Genomic DNA, 19,715 nt, shown 5'->3' with positions numbered 1-19,715 from the left:
ATAGCTAGTGCAAACAGGACACCCAAGGGGAAGATTCTCAACACATCCTGGCCCTAGTGGGAAAAGGATACAACCTGAGAATTCTCTTGTGGGAAGCTGCCGTCTCTTGTCTGGAGTTTCCCGCTCTTTTTCCTCATGAGAGGAGGGAAATTTACCTCAGCATTCTTCCCCTTAACATGTGTACTCTCGTGTCAGCGACAGATGAGTCATCAGTGATATGCAAATCATCTTTTATTCCAATAATCATATATTGAATATTTTTTTAGCCCTCCTGGCTGTAACTTTGCATTATCATAGTCGACAGTAGAGTTAAACTCCGTGTCGATACCAGTGTTTGTCAATTTGGATAGTGAGCATTGTGAGACTCTGAAGGTCTCTGAGACATAGGGACATACCAGGGTAGATTTCCTTTCTGTTCCCTAACCTTTTGTGCAATAAGTTTACCTCAGCACTTACACATATCCAAACAGGTGTCGGCGTTGTCGACGGAGACACCCTCCCACACACATATCCGCTCTATCACCTCATTAGAGGAGCCTTTTACCTCAGACATGTCGACACACACGTACCGACACGCCACACACACAGGGGATGCTCTATTTGAAGACAGTTCCCCCACAAGGCCCTTTGGAGAGACAGAGAGAGAGAGTATGCCAGCACACACCCCAGCGCTATATAACCCAGGGATTACACTCTAACTCAGTGTTTACCCAGTAGCTGCTGTATATACAATTTTTGCGCCTAAATTTATGTGCCCCCCCCCCCCCCCCCCCTCTCTTTCCACCCTTTGTGTACCAGGATACTGCAGGGGAGAGCCTGGGGAGCTTCCTTCCAGCGGAGCTGTGAAGAAAAAATGGCGCCGGTGTGCTGAGGAAGAAGGCCCGGCCCCCTCAGCGGCGGGCTTCTGTCCTTTTATGTAGTTTAATGGCGGGGGTTTTTACACATATACAGTGCTAGACTGTATTATGTGTGCTTTTTATTGCCAAAAGGTAATCTAATTGCTGCCCAGGGCGCCCCCCCCCAGCGCCCTGCACCCACCAGTGACCGGAGCGTGTGGTGTGCTGTGGGAGCAATGGCGCACAGCTGCAGTGCTGTGCGCTACCTTATTGAAGACCGGAGTCTTCAGCCGCCGATTTTCTCCTGGTTCTCCGTCTTCTGGCTCTGCAAGGGGGACGGCGGCGCGGCTCCGGGACTGGACGACCGAGGCTAGGGCCTGTGTTCGATCCCTCTGGAGCTAATGGTGTCCAGTAGCCTTAGAAGCCCAAGCTAGCTGCAAGCAGGTAGGTTCGCTTCTCTCCCCTAAGTCTCACGAAGCAGTGAGTCTGTTGCCAGCAGATCTCACTGAAAATAAAAAACCTAACAAATACTTTCTTTCTAGGAAGCTCAGGAGAGCCCCTAGAGTGCATCCAGCTCTGGCCGGGCACAGATACTAACTGAGGTCTGGAGGAGGGGCATAGAGGGAGGAGCCAGTGCACACCAGATATAGTACCTAATCTTTCTTTTAGAGTGCCCAGTCTCCTGCGGAGCCCGTCTATACCCCATGGTCCTTACGGAGTACCCAGCATCCACTAGGACTTCAGAGAAATATATTTTCTCCAGTGGCAGTTGCACTTTATCTCTGTCCACTTTATCTCTCGCCAAGGCTTCGTACATAGAACCATATGTTCCTTCCTGAATGACTGACAGTATACTCTCACCGTTTTCTATCTTGAATGACTGATAGTATACTATCACTATGTTTCGTCCTGAATGACTGACCCAGAGGCGGAACTACCGCCAGTGCAACCAGTGCTTTGCAATGGGGCCCGCCTCTGTCCAGGGGCCCAAAGCATGTAATGAGTCAAACTGACTCATTACATGCCGCTGTGTGCTGCGGGCAACCGCTGCCCACAGCACACAGCCGCCCGGAGAGAGAGGAGAGGAGCGCAGTGGTACGGGGGAAGGAGGAGGAGGGATGTGGAGGAGGAAGCCGCAGCAGCGCTTTGTTACTGGTTGAGGCGCTGCTGTCCCTCTGCTTCACTATAGGCTGCCCTCCGCCGCTGTGAAGCGCATCCCAGCATTCACAGCGGCGGAGAACAGCCTATAGTGAAGCAGAGAACAAGCAGCAGCAGCGCCTCCACCAATAACACAGCGCTGCTGCGGCTCCCTTCTCCACCTCCCTCCTCCTCCTTCTCTCCTGCCCGGGATCTCTGCCAGAAGCAGCACCGAGGAGCCTGAGCCATCGGAGAGGGTAAGTATAATTCTTTCTTTCTTTCTTTCTCTTTCTTTCTTTCTGTGCAAAAAGGGGTACTGTCTGCCGTAATGTGTAAAAAAGGGGGAATCTGCCTGACGTGATGTGTAAAAAGGGGACGCTGTCTGCCGCATTGTGTAAAAAGGGGGAATCTGCCTGACGTAATGTGTAAAAAGGGGGAATCTGCCTGCCGTGATGTGTAAAAAGGAGGAATCTGCCTGACGTAATGTGTAAAAAGTGGGAATCTGCCTGCCGCAATGTGTAAAAAGGGGGAATCTGCCTGACGTAATGTGTAAAAAGGGTGAATCTGCCTGCCGTGATGTGTAAAAAGGGCACGCTGTCTGCCGTAATGTGTAAAAAGAGGCACGCTGTCTGCCATAATGTGTAACAAGGGCACGTTATGTGTAAAAAGGGGACGCTGTCTGCCGTAATATGTAAAAAGGGGAATCTGTCCGCCGTAAGGTGTAAAAGGGTCTCTACCTGGTGTAGTGGTGCTACTGTGCGGCGTAATTTGAATAATGGAGACTACTGTGCACCGTTTTATGAATTGGTATTATTTCGTGGCCACACCCCTTCCCCACAAAGCCACGCCCCTATGTATCTTTGTGCGCACCTATGGCGCGCACTGCCCCTGTTTTGCATGCAGGGGAGGGCACCGATGCCGTTTTTTGCACCCAGTGCTAAAATGTCTAGTTATGGTACTGTTGCTAGGTATCCATTTCTCTGGCCCTAAGCAGGTCCCCCTCACCAGATCCTCTCCAGGGGTGAGGGGGTAGGCTTGGATGGGATGGGGGGGGGCAAAGCATTTTGTCGCATCTGGGCCCACCGCTTGCTAGTTCCGCCACAGGACTGACCGTATACCATGGCCATGTTCCTCTGTGAATGACTGACAGTATACTCTCACTGTGTTCCATCCTAAATGACTGACAGTATACTCTAACTGTGTTTCGTCCTGAATGACTGACAGTATACTCTCACTGTGTTCCGTTCTGAATGACTGACAGTATACTCTCACTGTGTTCCGTCCTGAATGACTGACCGTATACTCTGACCATGTTCCACTGTGAATGATTGCCAGTATACTCTTAAGGTGTGTACACATTGTGAGATAAATCTGTAAGATTTTGACTATATAGTCAAAATCTTAAGGAAAGTTGGTGCATATCTCAAGGTGTTAGGCAGCTTGCGTTACCAATTCGATCCCGATGCGCGCTCCCATGGGGTCTATATCGTAAGGCTAGATAGACTGTGCAGGCAAGTCAATCTTGACTATCTAGTGTACTATCTAGTATAAAGTATAGTCAAAATTGGCACTTAGTCAAAATTGTACATAGACAAAATCTCAAGCACAGATAGACAAAATCTGTACTATCATTGCTATCTGGGCTCTGGGGGAGTTCAAGGGAAATTGGATAGTCAAAATTCGGCATAGCAAGGATCTCTCCTTTACTGTGTCCCACCCTGAATGACTGCCTGTATGCTCTCACAAAGGGAAATAGATGGATGGGAGCAGTAAAATAAAACATATTATCTACATTAAAACAAATGTGAACATTTAAAAAAAATAAAAAGATTAAAAGAAAATAAACCTTGCACATTCTGCATATGCACCGAGGAGTATACTGTATTTACTAAAAACTGATTTTGATTTTCAGTCAATTTTGTGCGACAGGTATTTACTAAAGTCAAAATCGACTCAATATCAACTGAAATAGAAATTTACACTTAAATAAAACTACAATAGAACCTTCAATACTTTAACATAGAGTTCAGTTCCTAACCCATATTTACTGATAGTCGATTTGAAAATCGACCCCAAAATCACCATTTTCAATAGAACCATCATAAATAGTTCTATTTGATTTTATATCATGTAGAATTGTCTGAAACTTCAATATGATGGGAAAAAACATGGTAGAGAAGCAGTTAGGTCGAGCACTATTGGTCAACATGGTCACTAGGTCGACATGGCAAAGATCAACATGAGGTTTTTTAATTTTTTTCCATTTTTATAACTTGTTCATACTTTACGATCTACGTGGACTATGATAGGGAATAGTAACCTGTGCCGAGCGCAGCGGGAGCAAAGCGAGGCACTTTGCCCAATGTGAGGGGATATGGTGCACTAATTGGGGTTCCCGGTCACTTTACAAAAAAAATATCACCAAAAATATATAAAAAACTCATGTCAACCTTTTTTCATGTTGACCTAATGACCGTGTCGACCTATTTTAGGTGTCGACCTAGTCACTGTCGACCAACAGTGGTTGACCTAATGACTGTCGATCCTATGATCCACCCCCAGAAGCATGTGGCTGCATAAATCATGACACTAAAATGCACAGGAATGATTTAAAAAAATAATTTGTGAATATGCAAATCAGCCCAGGAATAAAGGTGTTTTTGGATAAAACAGTGCATGTGACCTGTTTTGACCAACAGAAATGCTTTTGTCTATTTTGGGTCAATTTTGCTCAATGTTATAAATTTTGGACGATTTTGGGTCAATTTTTGATGACTAGATCACTTTTAGAACCTCAAAACAGAAGTCACATCACACAGCAATGTTTAAAAGGAGCTCAAAATCGACTTTTAGTAAATAAACTATTTGGAATAGAAACACTGTGGAGAAGTTGGTTCTATTCTGGTCGATTTTAAATAGAACCAAAATTGACTTTTAGTAAATATACCCCCAAGTGTCTGTGCCTTAATTAGCATAGACATTATGCAATAAATGATACTTTGAAATATATACCTCTTGAAAGACAGTTACTGAAAGTTAAATACTGACACTGCTTTCCATCTGCAGAGCGTGGAGCAGACCTGCACTTACTGTACAACACAAGGCATCGGATTCCCAAAAGTATCGCTGAGTGATGAGGAGAGACAGAAACACAAAGAGTGCTATATTTTTAATGATGAAGACAACCCTAATGCTCCCATAGTGCTTCACTTCCCTCTGGTGAACGACACCTTCAAAGAATTTAAAGAGCCAGGTACTGTATGTCCTTTTCAAGGCCAGTGTGTGGTGCTGAACCTGCTGTTCAATAATTAGCAGCTCATACTGATCTTCTAGCGAGAACAAATTTACTGTGGATTAACTATTTTACAGTACCTGGTTACTGCAGTGCTCACATCTGATATTTTCCTAATAGCCAAGGAATATCTCTGATTGTTTGTCATAATAATTAAGGACAAAATTAGACTTTTCATTAGACATGGATTCACATTTACATTTTCTCCAACATAGGGGGATATTCAATTACCTGCACATACTGTCGGGTGCAAAGTATCGCCAGGGGAGGGCTATGTAATTAGATCCGATAAGCCGGCGCGTGCTGCGACTTATCGGGGATTTTGTTTTACCTGCCTCCGGCAGGCGATGCAAAATCCCAGATAACAGCCCCGTTTTCATCCGAAAACGGGGATATTTCACCCAAAAACACGCAGGTTTCACTGAACCAGTATGTTTTCGGGTGAAAATGCACTTTTTAACGGAGAGCTAATCGAATTGCCCAACCGCAAAACCTGAAGACACATCGGGGGTTTTTACACCCGATGTCTCTTCGGGGCTAATTGAATATCCCTGTAAAACAGACATTTAACAATTATGTATAGTAGATACAGTCGATTCCAAATGCATATAACATTTGTCTTGCTAAGGTATTGCCAATGTGACATGTAAAAAAATAATGTGATGATTCTGGGTTGTCGCTTATGGGATACAAATTACACTGTATTGGCTGTTTCTTTCCATTACTTCCCAACTCCCAATGTCACAGACGGTTTTAGGAATGGTTGCCTACTCTCCAGGAATAAAAAGATAAAACTGTATATACACCAGCGCTGGCTGTCTTATGAAGAAAACAAACAGAACGGCTTATTCATTATATATTATAACACATTTATTAAATAACACACAATAAAACCATGGGGTAAATTTACTAAGATGGGAGTTCTCTTTAAGATGGGATGTTGCCTATAGCAACCAATCAATCAGATTCCAGGTATTATCTTCTAGAAGGTGCTAGATACATGAGAAGTAGAATCTGATAGGTTGCTATGGGCAACATCCTATCTTAAATAGAACTCCCATCTTAGTAAATGTACCGCTATGTGTGTATATTATAAAAACAATACAATTGAAATCCACACTGTCTCTATATTAATAGAGCTGCATTGCCACAATTAGATGGATAGGCTGGCTAGGACTTGAAATGAAATGTTCCTGTATTAGGGATAGATGATATACCGGATGATGAATATTAGAACAATGTATATTGGGTATGATGTTACCGGTAGGCCAATGGTATATGATGCAGTCCCCTTATTCCTTTGCTCAGGAAAGATTCTTCTTGATCAGCAGGGGTCCAATAGGCCAGATGTTGGAAAATCCCGAACAGGTAGAAAAGTTCAATTGATGTCAGCATATAATGTGAATCCAAGTGGCAAAAGGCAGTGTGCAGCGTAGTAGGCCCAGGCTCAACGCGTTTCTCTGGTATAACCAGCTTCCTCAGGAGCTTCTACTTAGGGAATTGACCTTCCTTACACCTGCTGCTGTTGATAGCGCACTTGAAAATGTATTTATCTATTTGTTTACTCACAAGGAATGCCTGGAAAACGCAAATATTTTGGGGAGCTGATTACTTATAGATTTGATGACCTGTAAAGTATGATATGCTGGAAATACGTCATGCATGTTTGCAGAGCCGGTCCTAACCAATATGATGCCCTAGGCAAGATTTTGCCTGGTGCCCCCTTGCACAGCCGCTAGTTCTGCAGGAGATGCCTGGCATGAGTCAGCTGGCAGCTCTGCAAATGTCGGGTGCCTTTTGTTTATGAAAATGCATCATATTATTTGTATTACTATGTGGCTAGGATGCACAAGCAGCTTCTGCTGATTAAAATGATATGCAGCATGCAAATATACTGTGTGTGACTGTGGCTGTATCTGCATACGAAATGCTACATTACTGTGAATTCCAGGAATACACTGCAACGTAGCATTTCGTATGCAGATAAAGCCGCAGTCACACACAGAATATAGGCATGCCGTATATCATTTTAATCAGCAGAAGCTGCTGGTGCCCCTAAGCATACCAAATGCCCCTAGGCATTTGCCTAGTTTGCCTATGCCTAAGGCCGGCTCTGCATGTTTGTGCTGCTATCACGATTTGAATGATAAAGCTGCTTGCATTTGGAAAAAGTGTGCTGTTCTTATCTGTGACTGAGCCCCTAGTGGAGTTCCATGGAACAGAAGGATACATATCATTTATACGACCTTGCTACTATAGGAGAACATTAGGTGTTGTGTGACCGTCTCCATTTTTTTTTTTACAGCGCTAACATAAAATAGCAGCAGCACCACACAGATAGTCCCCTGCTAGTGGGGACTTCCAATGGGAATGCTGCTAAACAAAGGGAAAGGCACACACTACTACGATTTAGTTCTAAAGTTTTTCTGGTGCTCATCTATTGGAAACTCATGATATATATCTATAGCTATACTATTATGAGGATCCATTGGGCATTATAAAGTCAATTTGTGGAATCCTTTTGACCAGTCGAAGACTAATAACCTATCATCGTTAATTTTATGTATTATTTGAATTTATTGAATTATACAACTGATGAAGTCCCATACGTGGACAAACAGTCTGCATCACATTTGGGGGATACTCACCAACAAGCTAACACCCGTAAGGGTGGGGTGACAATCAACATCATACCCCCCACATTTGGGCAGGTTCATACGTTACTGCTGTTTATGCAAATATATTGTATTGTAATTCAAGTGAAAATATTATATACCTCTGATAATGTAAACAAGAATAAATCATTCAGATTCTGAGTAGATGTAATTATCATGTTTTAAAGTTAGAGTGACCATTTAACAAAGTGGTATTTTATTGAGGGTTAGTCACATTATTAATTATTCATTAGCGCACCTGAGGTGCCCCCTATAGACATGTAAAATTGGAACATTGGTCAAATATGCAGTACTAAATGTAATATATATTTAGGTGTATATATATATATAGAGAGAGAGAGAGAGATAGAGAGAGAGATTTATGGTAAGATTTACGATTGTTAAATCTCTTTCTGCGAGGTACACTGAATTCCACAGGGAATACCATTGGGGTGTAGAGTTGGATCTTGATCCGAGGCATCAACAGGCTAAAGCTTTGACTGTTCCCAGGATGCACTGTACCGCCTCCTCTATAGCCCCGCCTCCAGGCACTGGAGCTCAGTTTGGTTAACCAGTCCAATGCAGTAGCAGGTAAAATAGAGACGGTAGATGTTAGTAACACAGAACCACATTCTCACGACAGCAGAACGCACCAGCAGCTAATGCCATATAAACCCAAAGAAGCTAAGTGCGCCAGGGTGGGCGCCCTGTGGAATCCAGTCTACCTCGCAGAAAGAGATTTAACAATGGTAAGTCTTACCATAAATCTCCTTTTCTGCAGGGGGGTACACTGGTATTCCACAGGGAATAACATTGGGGATGTCCTAAAGCAGTTCCTCATGGGAGGGGACACACTGTAGGGGGCACAAGAACCCGGCATCCAAAGGAAGCATCCTGGGAGGCGGAAGTATCAAAGGCATAGAACCTGATGAACGTGTTCACTGAGGACCACGTAGCTGCCTTGCACAACTGTTCAGCGGATGCACCATGGCGGGCCGCCCAAGAAGGTCCAACAGACCAAGTAGAATGGGCTTCAATAGCAGCAGGAGCCGGGAGCCCAGCCTGCTCATAGGCTTGTGCAATCACCATTCTAGTCCATCAGGCCAAAGTTTGCTTATTCGCAGGCCAGCCACGTTTGTGAAAACCAAAAAGGACAAAAAGAGTGTCTGACCTCCTGATGGAAGCAGTCCTCTCCACATATATACGGAGAGCCCATACCACATCCAGAGACCGCTCTTTAGAGGACAAACCAGGAGAGATAAAGGCCGGAACCACAATCTCTTGGTTAAGGTGGAAAGATGACACCACCTTAGGTAGATAACCAGGGCGAGTTCGAAGAACAGCCCAGTCACAATGAAAAATCAGAAAGCGTGGATGCCAGGACAAAGCGCCTAACTCCGAAACTCTCCTAGCAGAGGCAATAGCCAGCAGAAACACAACCTTAAGCGTAAGGCATTTAAGGTCCACAGACTCAAGAGGTTCAAATGGAGACTCTTGTAGGGCATTAATGACAACAGACAGATCCCACGGAGCCACAGGAGGGACATAGGGAGGCTGAATCCGTAAAACACCCTGAGTGAAAGTATGAACGTCAGGAAGAGATGCAATTTTTCTCTGAAACCACACCGACAAGGCAAATATGTGAGTCTTGAGGGAGGCCAAACGAAGGCCTAAGTCCAGGCCTTGTAGAAGAACAGCCAAAAGTCTGGCAGTGCTGAACTTGTATGCATCGTAATTCTTATTAGCACATCAGGTGAAATAAGAATTCCAGACCCTATAATAAATCTGAGCCGAAGCCGGTTTACGGGTTTTCAACATAGTTTGAACGACTGTCTCAGAGAATCCTTTGGCCCTCAGGAGTGAAGCTTCAAGAGCCACACCATCAAAGCCAGTCTGGCCAGGTCCGGGTAGACACAAGGGCCCCGAACGAGGAAGTCTGGGCGTTGAGGAAGTAGAAGAGGACGCTCTATTGAGAGACCCTGCAGGTCTGAGAACCAATGCCGTCTGGGCCACGCTGGAGCGACTAGAAGTAGTATTCCTCCTTCTTGCTTGAACTTCCATAGTGTCCTCGGCAGGAGTGACAATGGAGGGAACACGTATGGCAGCCTAAAGTTCCATGGAATTGCCAGTGCACCCACGAACGCTGCTTGGGGATCCCTTGTCCTTGCTCCGAAGACCGGAACCTTGTGATTGTGTCAAGATGCCATCAGGTCTACATCTGGTAGGCCCCACTTGTCCACTAGGAGTTGAAAGACTTCCGGATGAAGACTCCACTCTCCGGCGTGTACGTCCTGATGACTGAGTAAGTCCGCTTCCCAGTTGAGGACTCCCGGAATGAACACTGCCAATATGGCTAGCAGATGGCTTTCCGCCCATTGAAGGATTTTTGACACATCCCTCATTGATATGCGTCTTCGAGTGCCGCCTTGATGATTTATGTATGCCACTGTAGTGGCGTTGTCTGACTGTACTTGAACTGGCCTGTTCTGTACCAGAGGCAGGGTAAGTTTTAGCACATTGAACACTGCCACGCAATTCCAGAATGTTTATCGGGAGGAGAGATTCCTCCCTGGTCCACGACCCTGAAAAGAGTGTTGCTCCAACACCGCAACCCAACCCCACAGACTGGCATCCGTCGTTAGGAGGACCCAGTTGGAGATCCGGAAGGGACGACCCCTGCTCAACTGTTGGTCCTGCAGCCACCAGCTCAGTGACAGGCGGACCTCCGGATTCAAGGAGATAATTTGAGACCTAATGCGGTGAGGCAGGCTGTCCCACTTGGAAAGGATTAACCTCTGTAGATGGCGGGAATGAATTTGAGCATATTCTACCATTCCGAAAGCCGACACCATGAGGCCTAGTACTTGCATCGCCGAATGTATCAACACTCTTGGGCGAGAGAGGAAGCATTGTATCCTGTCCTGAAGTTTCAGGACCTTCTCTGGAAGCAAAAACAAACATTGGTTGTGTGTATCCAGTAATACCCCCAGGTGCACCATGCTCTGAGCAGGGACCAACGAGGATTTCTTTAAATTACTGAGCCACCCGTGGGCTTGTAGGAATTGTACCTTCAGTTCCAGATGACGGGTGAGAACCTCTAGGGAGTTCGCCAGGAACAGCAAGTCGTCCAGATACGGCAGGATCCTGACACCTTGAGGAAGGAGAATGGCCGTCATGGTTGCCATGACCTTGGTGAAGATCCGAGGAGCTGTGTTCAGTCCAAAAGGCAAGGCTTGGAATTGATAATGTAGGTTGCCAATAGCAAACCACAGATACTGCTGATGCAACATGGCAATAATAGGATTTTAATACCTACTGGTAAATAATTTTCTCTTAGTCCGTAGAGGATGCTGGGGATACTTCAAGAACCATGGGGTATAGACGGGATCAGCAGGAGACATGGGCACTTTAAGACTTTGAATGGGTGTGAACTGGCTCCTCCTTCTATGCCCCTCCTCCAGACTCCAGTTATTGGAACTGTGCCCAGGCAGACGGACATTTAGAGGAAAGGATTTATTGTTAAACTAAGGTGGGATACATACCAGCTCACACCACAAACACGCCATACAACATGGCATTTAACAGAAATCCAGTCAACGGCATGAACAATTTCAGCAACAGGCTGACTACAACAGAAACACAACCTGTGTGTAACATAACTAAAACTTAGTAAGTAAGAACTGCAGTTAAGAGTCCTCACTGGGACGGGCGCCCAGCATCCTCTACAGACTAAAAGAAAAGGATTTACCGGTAGGTATTAAAATCCTATTTTCTCATACGTCCTAAAGATGCTGGGGACACTTCAAGAACCATGGGGTCTATACCAAAACTCTAGAATGGGCGGGAGAGTGTGGATGACTCTGCAGCACCTACTGACCAAACATGAGGTCCTCCTCAGCCAGGGTATCAAACTTGTAAAATTTTGCAAAAGTGTTTTAACCCGACCGCGTAACTGCTCGGCAGAGTTGTAATGCCGAGACCCCTCAGGCAGCTGCCCAGGATGAGCCCACCTTTCTGGTAGAATGGGCCTTCACTGATTTCGGTAACGGCAATCCAGCCGTAGAATGAGAATGTTGAATCGTATCCCAGATCCAGCGCGCAATAGTCTGCTTAGAAGCAGGAGCCCCAATCTTGTTGGAAGCATACAGGACAAGCAAAACTTCAGTTTTCCTAAGTGGAGCCGTTCTGGTGAAATAAATCTTTAAAGCCCTGACCACATCGAGAGATTTTGATGAAGTAAAAACGTCAATAGCCACAGGCACCACCATAGGCTGGTTCATGTGGAACGATGAAACCCCACTTTGGCAGAAATTGTTGACGAGTTCTAAACTCTGCTCTATCTTCATGGAAGATTAAATACGGACTCTTGTGCGACAAAGCCGCCAACTCAGACACCCGTCGTGCGGATGCTAAGGCCAATAACATGACCACTTTCCAAGTAAGAAATGTCAACTCTACCTTCTGTAAAGGGAGGTTGGATGTGCAAAACGCCCTGCACGAAAGTCTGAACTTCTGGAAGGGAGGCCAATTCTTTTTGAAAGAAAACTGATAAGGCCGAAATTTGTACTTTTATGGAGCCTAACTTTAGGCCCGCATCCACACCTGCTTGCAGCAAATGGAGAAAACGCCCCAGTTGAAAATTTTCTGTACCAGCCCTCTTGAATTCACACCAAGACACATATTTTCTCCAAATATGGTGATAATGTTTTGCCGTTACATCTTTCCTAGCCTGAAGAAGTGTGGGAATGACTTCACTGGGAATACCCTTTCGGGCTAAGATCCAGCATTCAACCACCAAGCCGTCAAACGTAGCCATGGTAAGTCGTGTTATACGCACGGCCCCTGCTGTAACAGATCCTCTCGTAGAAGAAGAGGCCAGGGATCTCCTATGAGTAATTCCTGAAGATCTGGATACCAAGCCCTCCTTGGCCAAGCTGGAACAATGAGGATCGCCTGAACCTTTGTTCTTCTTATGATCTTTAGCACTTTTGGAATGAGAGGAAGCGGAGGGAATACATACACCGGCTGAAACACCCATGGTGTTACTAGTGTGTCCACTGCTATTGCTTGAGGGTCCCTCGACCTGGAACAGTATCTCTGCAGTTTCTTGTTGAGACGAGACGCCATCATGTCTATTTGAGGAATTCCCCAACGACTTGTCACTTCTGTAAAGACCTCTTGATGAAGACCCCACTCTCCTGGATGGAGATCGTGTCTGCTGAGGAAGTCTGCTTCCCAGTTGTCCACTCCTGGAATGAAGATTGCTGACAGAGCGCTTGTATGTCTTTCCGCCCAGCGGAGAACTTTTGTGGCCTCTGCCATTGCCGCTCCGCTCTTTGTTCCGCCCTGGCGGTTTATGTGCGCTACTGCTGTTATATTGTCCGACTGGATTAGTACAGGCAGGTTTTGAAGGAGACGTTCCGCTTGAAGAAGACCATTTTAAATGGCTCTTAACTCTAGCACGTTAATGTGTAGACAAACTTCCTGGCTTGTCCATCTTCCCTGGAAGTTTTCTCCCTGTGTGACTGCTCCTCAGCCCCGGAGACTCGCATCCGTGGATACTAGGATCCAGTCCTGGATCCCGAACCTGCGTCCCTCTAGGAGGTGAGAGCTGTGCAGCCACCACAGGAGTGAGATTCTGGTCCTGGAGGACAGGATTATTTTCCGGTGCATGTGTAGATGGGATCCGGACCACTTGTCCAACAGGTCACACTGAAACACTCTGGCATGGAACCTGCCAAATTGAATGGCCTCGTAGGCTGCCACCATCTTTCCCAGCAAACGAGTGCATTGATGGACCGACACTCTTGCTGGTTTCAGAATCCGTTTGACCAAACTCTGGATTTCCAGAGCTTTTTCTTCTGGAAGAAACACTCTCTGTAATTCTGTGTCCAGAATCATTCCCAAGAACGACAGCCGTTTTGTCGTATTCAACTGTGACTTTGTCAAGTTTAGGATCCAACCATGTTATTGTGGAACTGTCAGGGATAGCGTAAAGTCCTGGACCAGTTTGTCCTTGGATCTCGCCTTTATCAGGAGATCGTCCAAGTAAGGGATAATTGTGACTCGTTGCCTGCGAAGGAGAATCATCATTTCCGCCATTACCTTGGTGAAAATACTCGGAGCCGTGGACAGACCAAACGGCAACGTCTGAAATTGGTAATGACAATCCTGAATAGAAAACCTTAGGTAAGCCTGATGCGGAGGATATATGGGGATGTGTAAGTAGGCATCCTTTATGTCGACTGACACCATGAAATCCCCTTTCTCCCGACTGGAGATCACTGCCCGGAGAGATTCCATCTTGAATTTTAATTTTCTTAGGTAAAGATTGAGGGACTTTAGGTTCAGAAATGGTCTGACCAACCCGTCCGGCTTCGGGACCACAAACAGGTTGGAATAAAAGCCTTCTCCCTGTTGAGACGAGGGAACCCTGATAATGACCTGATTTAGGCATTGTATTGCATTGCATATAACCTGCCTGTCCGGAAGAGAACCTGGTAAGGCCGATTTGAAAAATCGGTGAGGGGGAACGTTTTTTCTTGAAACTCCAGTTTGTACCCCTGGGACACTATTTCTAAAACCCATGGGTCCAGGGCTGAACGAGCCCAGAATTGACTGAAGAGCTTGAGATGTGACCCCACCTGTGCAGATTCCCTCAGTGGAGCCCCAGCGTCATGCGGTGGACTTGGCAGAAGCCGGGTGGAGATCTTTTACCTTTTCCTCTTCCCCTATTAGCGAGGAAGGAATAACCTCGGCCTTTTTTGTATTCATTTGGCCGAAAGGACTGCATCTGAAAATGGGCTTTCTTTTGTTGTGGAAGAACATAAGGCAAAAAAGACGAATTACCCGCGGTAGCCGTAGATACCAAATCAGTGAGACCCTCACCAAATAAGACACTACCTTTATATGGGAGAGACTCCATAGCTTTCTTAGAGTCAGCCTCAGCATTCCATTGATGAATCCACAATGCCCTCCTAGCTGAAATTGCCATGGCATTGGCTTTTGCTCCCAAAATGCCAATATCCCTCGCCACCTCCTTTAGGTAGGCCGCAGCGTCCCTGATATAACCCCGAGTTAACAGGATACTATCCCTATCTAGGGTATCTATATCAGATGACAAGTTATCTGCCTACTTTTCAATAGCACTACTCACCCACGCCGATGCAATTGTTGGTCTGAGCAGTGAACCTGTGGTGACGTAAATGGATTTTAACGTATTTTCCTGTCTACGATCTAGGAGACGGTAAAGGCACCATTTTAGACAACCGTGACAGAGCCTTGTCCACAATGGGGGAAGACTCCCACTTTTCTCTATCCCCAGGGGGGAATGGATACGTCACCTGAATCCTCTTGTCTCAAAAAAAAAAAGTATTCAGTTCATGAGAGGGAGAAAATGTTACCTCAGGTTTCTTTCCCTTATACATACAGACCCTAGTATCAGGAACAGCAGGGTCCTCAGTGATATGTAACACGTCTTTTATTGCCACAATCATGTACTGAATATTCTTTGCCAACTTTGGGTCTAATTTGGCATCACTATAGTCGACACTGGAGTCAGTGTCCGTGTCGGTATCTGTTGCTGCCAACTGAGCAAATGAACGTTTATGTGACCCCGAGGGGGTCTGGACCTGTGATAACACATCCTCCACAGATTTCTTCCATGCCTGGTTCTGAGATTAAGATTTATCCAATCTCTTATTAATAAATCACATTAGCATTCAAGGCATTCAACACATTTACCCAATCAGGAATCGGCAGTGGCGATATGGCCACTCCCACAGCCGTTTCTGTCCCTAACACAGTCTCCTCCTGGGAAGAACACTCAGCCTCAGACATGCCGACACACGTGAACCGACACCCACTGACACACTGGGCAGATAGGGGACAGACCCACAGTAAAGCCTGTCAGAGAAACACAGAGGGAGTTTGCCAGCTCACAACCCAGCGCTCAAACCCAGTACTGAAACCTTAATATAAAACCCAGACCTGTTTCTAGCGCTTTTATAACTTTTACATAAGCCAAACTAACTGTGCCCCCCCCCCCCCCCCCCATTTTTGGAGGCAAGGACCAGCGTCTCTACAGCTTTCTTGTGAAGAGAAAATAGTGCTGAGAGCTGTGAGGGCTAAGCCCCGCCCCTTAATGGCGCACTTCAGCCTGCTGTTTTATAATATAAAAATGCTGGCGGGGGTCAGGATTTTGTGCCTTGGCACATCTTATCCACTTTGCCAGCTTGTATGAGGATTTTTTTATGCTCCCCCCCCCCCCCCCCCCCGCGCGCCATGCACCATGTAGTGCCGCTGTGTATGGGAGCATGGCGCACAGCGCAATCGCTGTACGGTACCTCAGAAACCGTCACTGAAGTCTTCTATCTTCTTCTACTCACCTGTCTTCTGACTTCTGGCTCTGCAAGGGGGGTGACGGCGGCTCTGGGAATGAACCCCTAGGCGTACCTAGTGTTCCAAACCCTCAGGCGCTAATGGTGTCCTGTAGCCAAGAAGCAGAGTCTTTGAACTCATTAGTAGTAGGTCTGACTTCTCTCCCCTAAGTCCCACGATGCAGGGAGACTGTTGCCAGCAGTTCTCCCTGAAAATAAAAAACCTAACATAAAGTCTTTTCAGAGAAACTCAGTAGAGCTCCCCTGTGTGTGACCAGTCTCCATGGGCACAATTCTAAACTGGAGTCTGGAGGAGGGGCATAGAGGGAGGAGCCAGTTCACACCCATTCAAAGTCTTAAAGTGCCCATGTCTCCTGCGGATCCCGTCTATACCCCATGGTTCTTGAAGTGTCCCCAGCATCCTCTAGGATGTATGAGAAAGGTATGTGTAGGTAAGCATCCTGTATGTCCAGGGATACCATCCTTGGGCTCCAAAGCCAGAACAATAGAGCGAAGAGTTTCCATACGGAATTTGGATACCTTCACAAACTTGTTCAAAGATTTGAGGTTGAGAATGGGCCGGGAGGATCCATTCAGCTTCAGAACTAGAAACTGTGTCGAATAGTATCCCCTGCCCATCTGAGACAGAGGCACCGGCACTATCACTCCCGTGTCCGGGAGGGATTGTACAACCAAATGTAGAGTTGTTGCTTTTAATGGATCCGAAGGGATAACCATCGAGCAAAACTGGGGAGGGGGATGTTTTTTGAAAGAGGTGGCATATCCGTGAGAGACAACTTCCTGCACCCAGGCGTCTGAAGTGGTTTTTGACCATACCTGGGTGAACTGCAGAAGTCGGCCTCCCATCCTGGGATCCCCCAGAGGGAGGCCCCGCCCTGTCATGCGGCAGTCTTGTCTGATTTGGAAGCAGGCTGACTGATGGCCCAAGAACGTTTAGGTTTGGGCTTAGAGGTTTTAGAAGTGCGAGCTTGTCTGGGGTACGCCTGACCTTTCGCTTTATGTGGAGGTCAAAAGGAACGAAAAGTGGTACTCTTAGCCTTCGGAGCCGAAGGATTAGTACTTGGGAGACACGCAGTCTTGGCCGACACCAAGTCAGTCACAATCTTGTTCAGATCTTCCCCAAACAGTATATCTCCCTTAAAAGGGAGCACCTCCAAGGTCTTCTTAGAATCCAGGTCCACTGACCAGGACCGTAACCACAGAATCTGGCGAGCCAGGATAGACATAGTAGACGCTTTGACCGCCATAACACCTGCATCAGAGGCCGCTTCCTGAATGTATTGGGAGGCTGTGGTAATATATGATAGACATTGGGGTAAATTTACTAAGATTCGTGTTTTCCCGTTTCAGGTCAAAGTTCAATCACGAATGACATCGAAAGTGTAAAACTGCAACTTTTTGAATTTGTTACGATGGATTTACTAAGCTGTCGTATTCGGGTTTTTCTTTTGTTCCGATGTCGATGTCATTCGTGTTTTTATTTTTATTTTTACGGCAGTGATTAGCAAAACACTGCCGACTTTTTTACAATGAATCTCGGCCGGATCTGTGTGATCCGTGCTGGGGTTCATTTTTTTTTTTTTTTTTTAAATTAAACACTGTAAAATCCAAAAAAAAAAATTACGTGGGGTCACCCCTCCTAAGCATAACCAGCCTCGGGCTCTTTGAGCCGATCCTGGTTGCAGAAATATGGGGAAAAAAATGACAGGGGTTCCCCCATATTTAAGCAACCAGCATCGGGCTCTGCGCCTGGTCCTGGTTCCAAAAATACGGGGGACAAAAAGAGTAGGGGTCCCCCGTATTTTTAAAACCAGCACCGGGCTCCACTAGCTGGACAGATAATGCCACAGCCGGGGGTCACTTTTATATAGTGCCCTGCGGCCGTGGCATCAAATATCCAACTAGTCACCCCTGGCCGGGGTACCCTGGGGGAGTGGGGACCCCTTCAATCAAGGGGTGTCGTCGTCCCCCAGCCACCCAAGGGCCAGGGGTGAAGCCCGAGGCTGTCCCCCCCCATCCAATGGGCTGCGGATGGGGAGGCTGATAGCCTTTTGTGATAATGAAAAGATATTGTTTTTAGTAGCAGTACTACAAGGCCCAGCAAGCCTCCCCCGCATGCTGGTACTTGGAGAACCACAAGTACCAGCATGCGACGGAAAAACGGGCCCGCTGGTACCTGTAGTACTACTACTAAAAAAATACCCAAAAAAAGACAAGACACACACACCGTGAAAGTAAAGATTTATTACATACATGCACACAAACATACATACATACTTACCTTATGTTCACACGCAGGTCGGTCCTCTTCTCCAGTAGAATCCAAGGGGTACCTGTTGAATAAATTCTACTCACCAGATCGCGGGTCCCAGGGTCCTCGGGGCATCCATTTGTAATCCACGTACTTGCATAAAATAAGAAAACGGAAAGCCGAGCCACGAACTGAAAGGGGCCCCATGTTTTCACATGGGACTCCTTACCCCGAATGCCAGAAACCCACTCTGACTTCTGTCTAAGTGGGTTTCTTCAGCCAATCAGGGAGCGCCACGTTGTAGCACTCTCCTGATCGGCTGTGTGCTCCTGTACTGAGTGACAGGCGGCACACGGCAGTGTTACAATGTAGCGCCTATGCGCTCCATTGTAACCAATGGTGGGAACTTTCTGCTCAGCGGTGACGTCACTTTAGGTCAACCGCAGGGCAGAAAGTTCCCACCATTGGTTACAATGGAGCGCATAGGCGCTACATTGTAACACTGCCGTGTGCCGCCTGTCACTCAGTACAGGAGCACACAGCCGATCAGGAGAGTGCTACAACGTGGCGCTCCCTGATTGGCTGAAGAAACCCACTTAGACATCAGTCAGAGTGGGTTTCTGGCATTCGGGGAAAGGAGTCCCATGTGAAAACATGGGGCCCCTTTCAGTTCGTGGCTCGGCTTTCCGTTTTCTTATTTTATGCAAGTACGTGGATTACAAATGGATGCCCCGAGGACCCTGGGACCCGCGATCTGGTGAGTAGAATTTATTCAACAGGTACCCCTTGGATTCTACTGGAGAAGAGGACCGACCTGCGTGTGAACATAAGGTAAGTATGTATGTATGTTTGTGTGCATGTATGTAATAAATCTTTACTTTCACGGTGTGTGTGTCTTGTCTTTTTTTGGGTATTTTTTTAGTAGTAGTACTACAGGTACCAGCGGGCCCGTTTTTCCGTCGCATGCTGGTACTTGTGGTTCTCCAAGTACCAGCATGCGGGGGAGGCTTGCTGGGCCTTGTAGTACTGCTACTAAAAACAATATCTTTTCATTATCACAAAAGGCTATCAGCCTCCCCATCCGCAGCCCATTGGATGGGGGGGGGACAGCCTCGGGCTTCACCCCTGGCCCTTGGGTGGCTGGGG

General features: G+C 46.5%; 1 protein-coding gene across 1 annotated transcript in view; it reads left to right on the top strand.

The window, feature by feature from the left end:
• Positions 1 to 19,715, top strand: part of LOC134979927 (cytosolic phospholipase A2 delta-like) — a 180,918-nt gene that overhangs the window by 155,345 nt on the left and 5,858 nt on the right. Inside the window, exon 19 of the mRNA XM_063946540.1 lies at positions 5,040 to 5,226. Coding sequence (XP_063802610.1) covers positions 5,040 to 5,226 — 187 coding nt within the window. The remainder of the gene's footprint in view (positions 1 to 5,039; positions 5,227 to 19,715) is intronic.

Source organism: Pseudophryne corroboree, chromosome 12 (genome assembly GCF_028390025.1).
Source record: "Pseudophryne corroboree isolate aPseCor3 chromosome 12, aPseCor3.hap2, whole genome shotgun sequence".
Lineage (NCBI taxonomy): Eukaryota > Metazoa > Chordata > Amphibia > Anura > Myobatrachidae > Pseudophryne > Pseudophryne corroboree.
The sequence above is the reverse complement of the archived record's forward strand: the minus strand, read 5'-3'. Positions and strand labels throughout refer to the sequence as shown.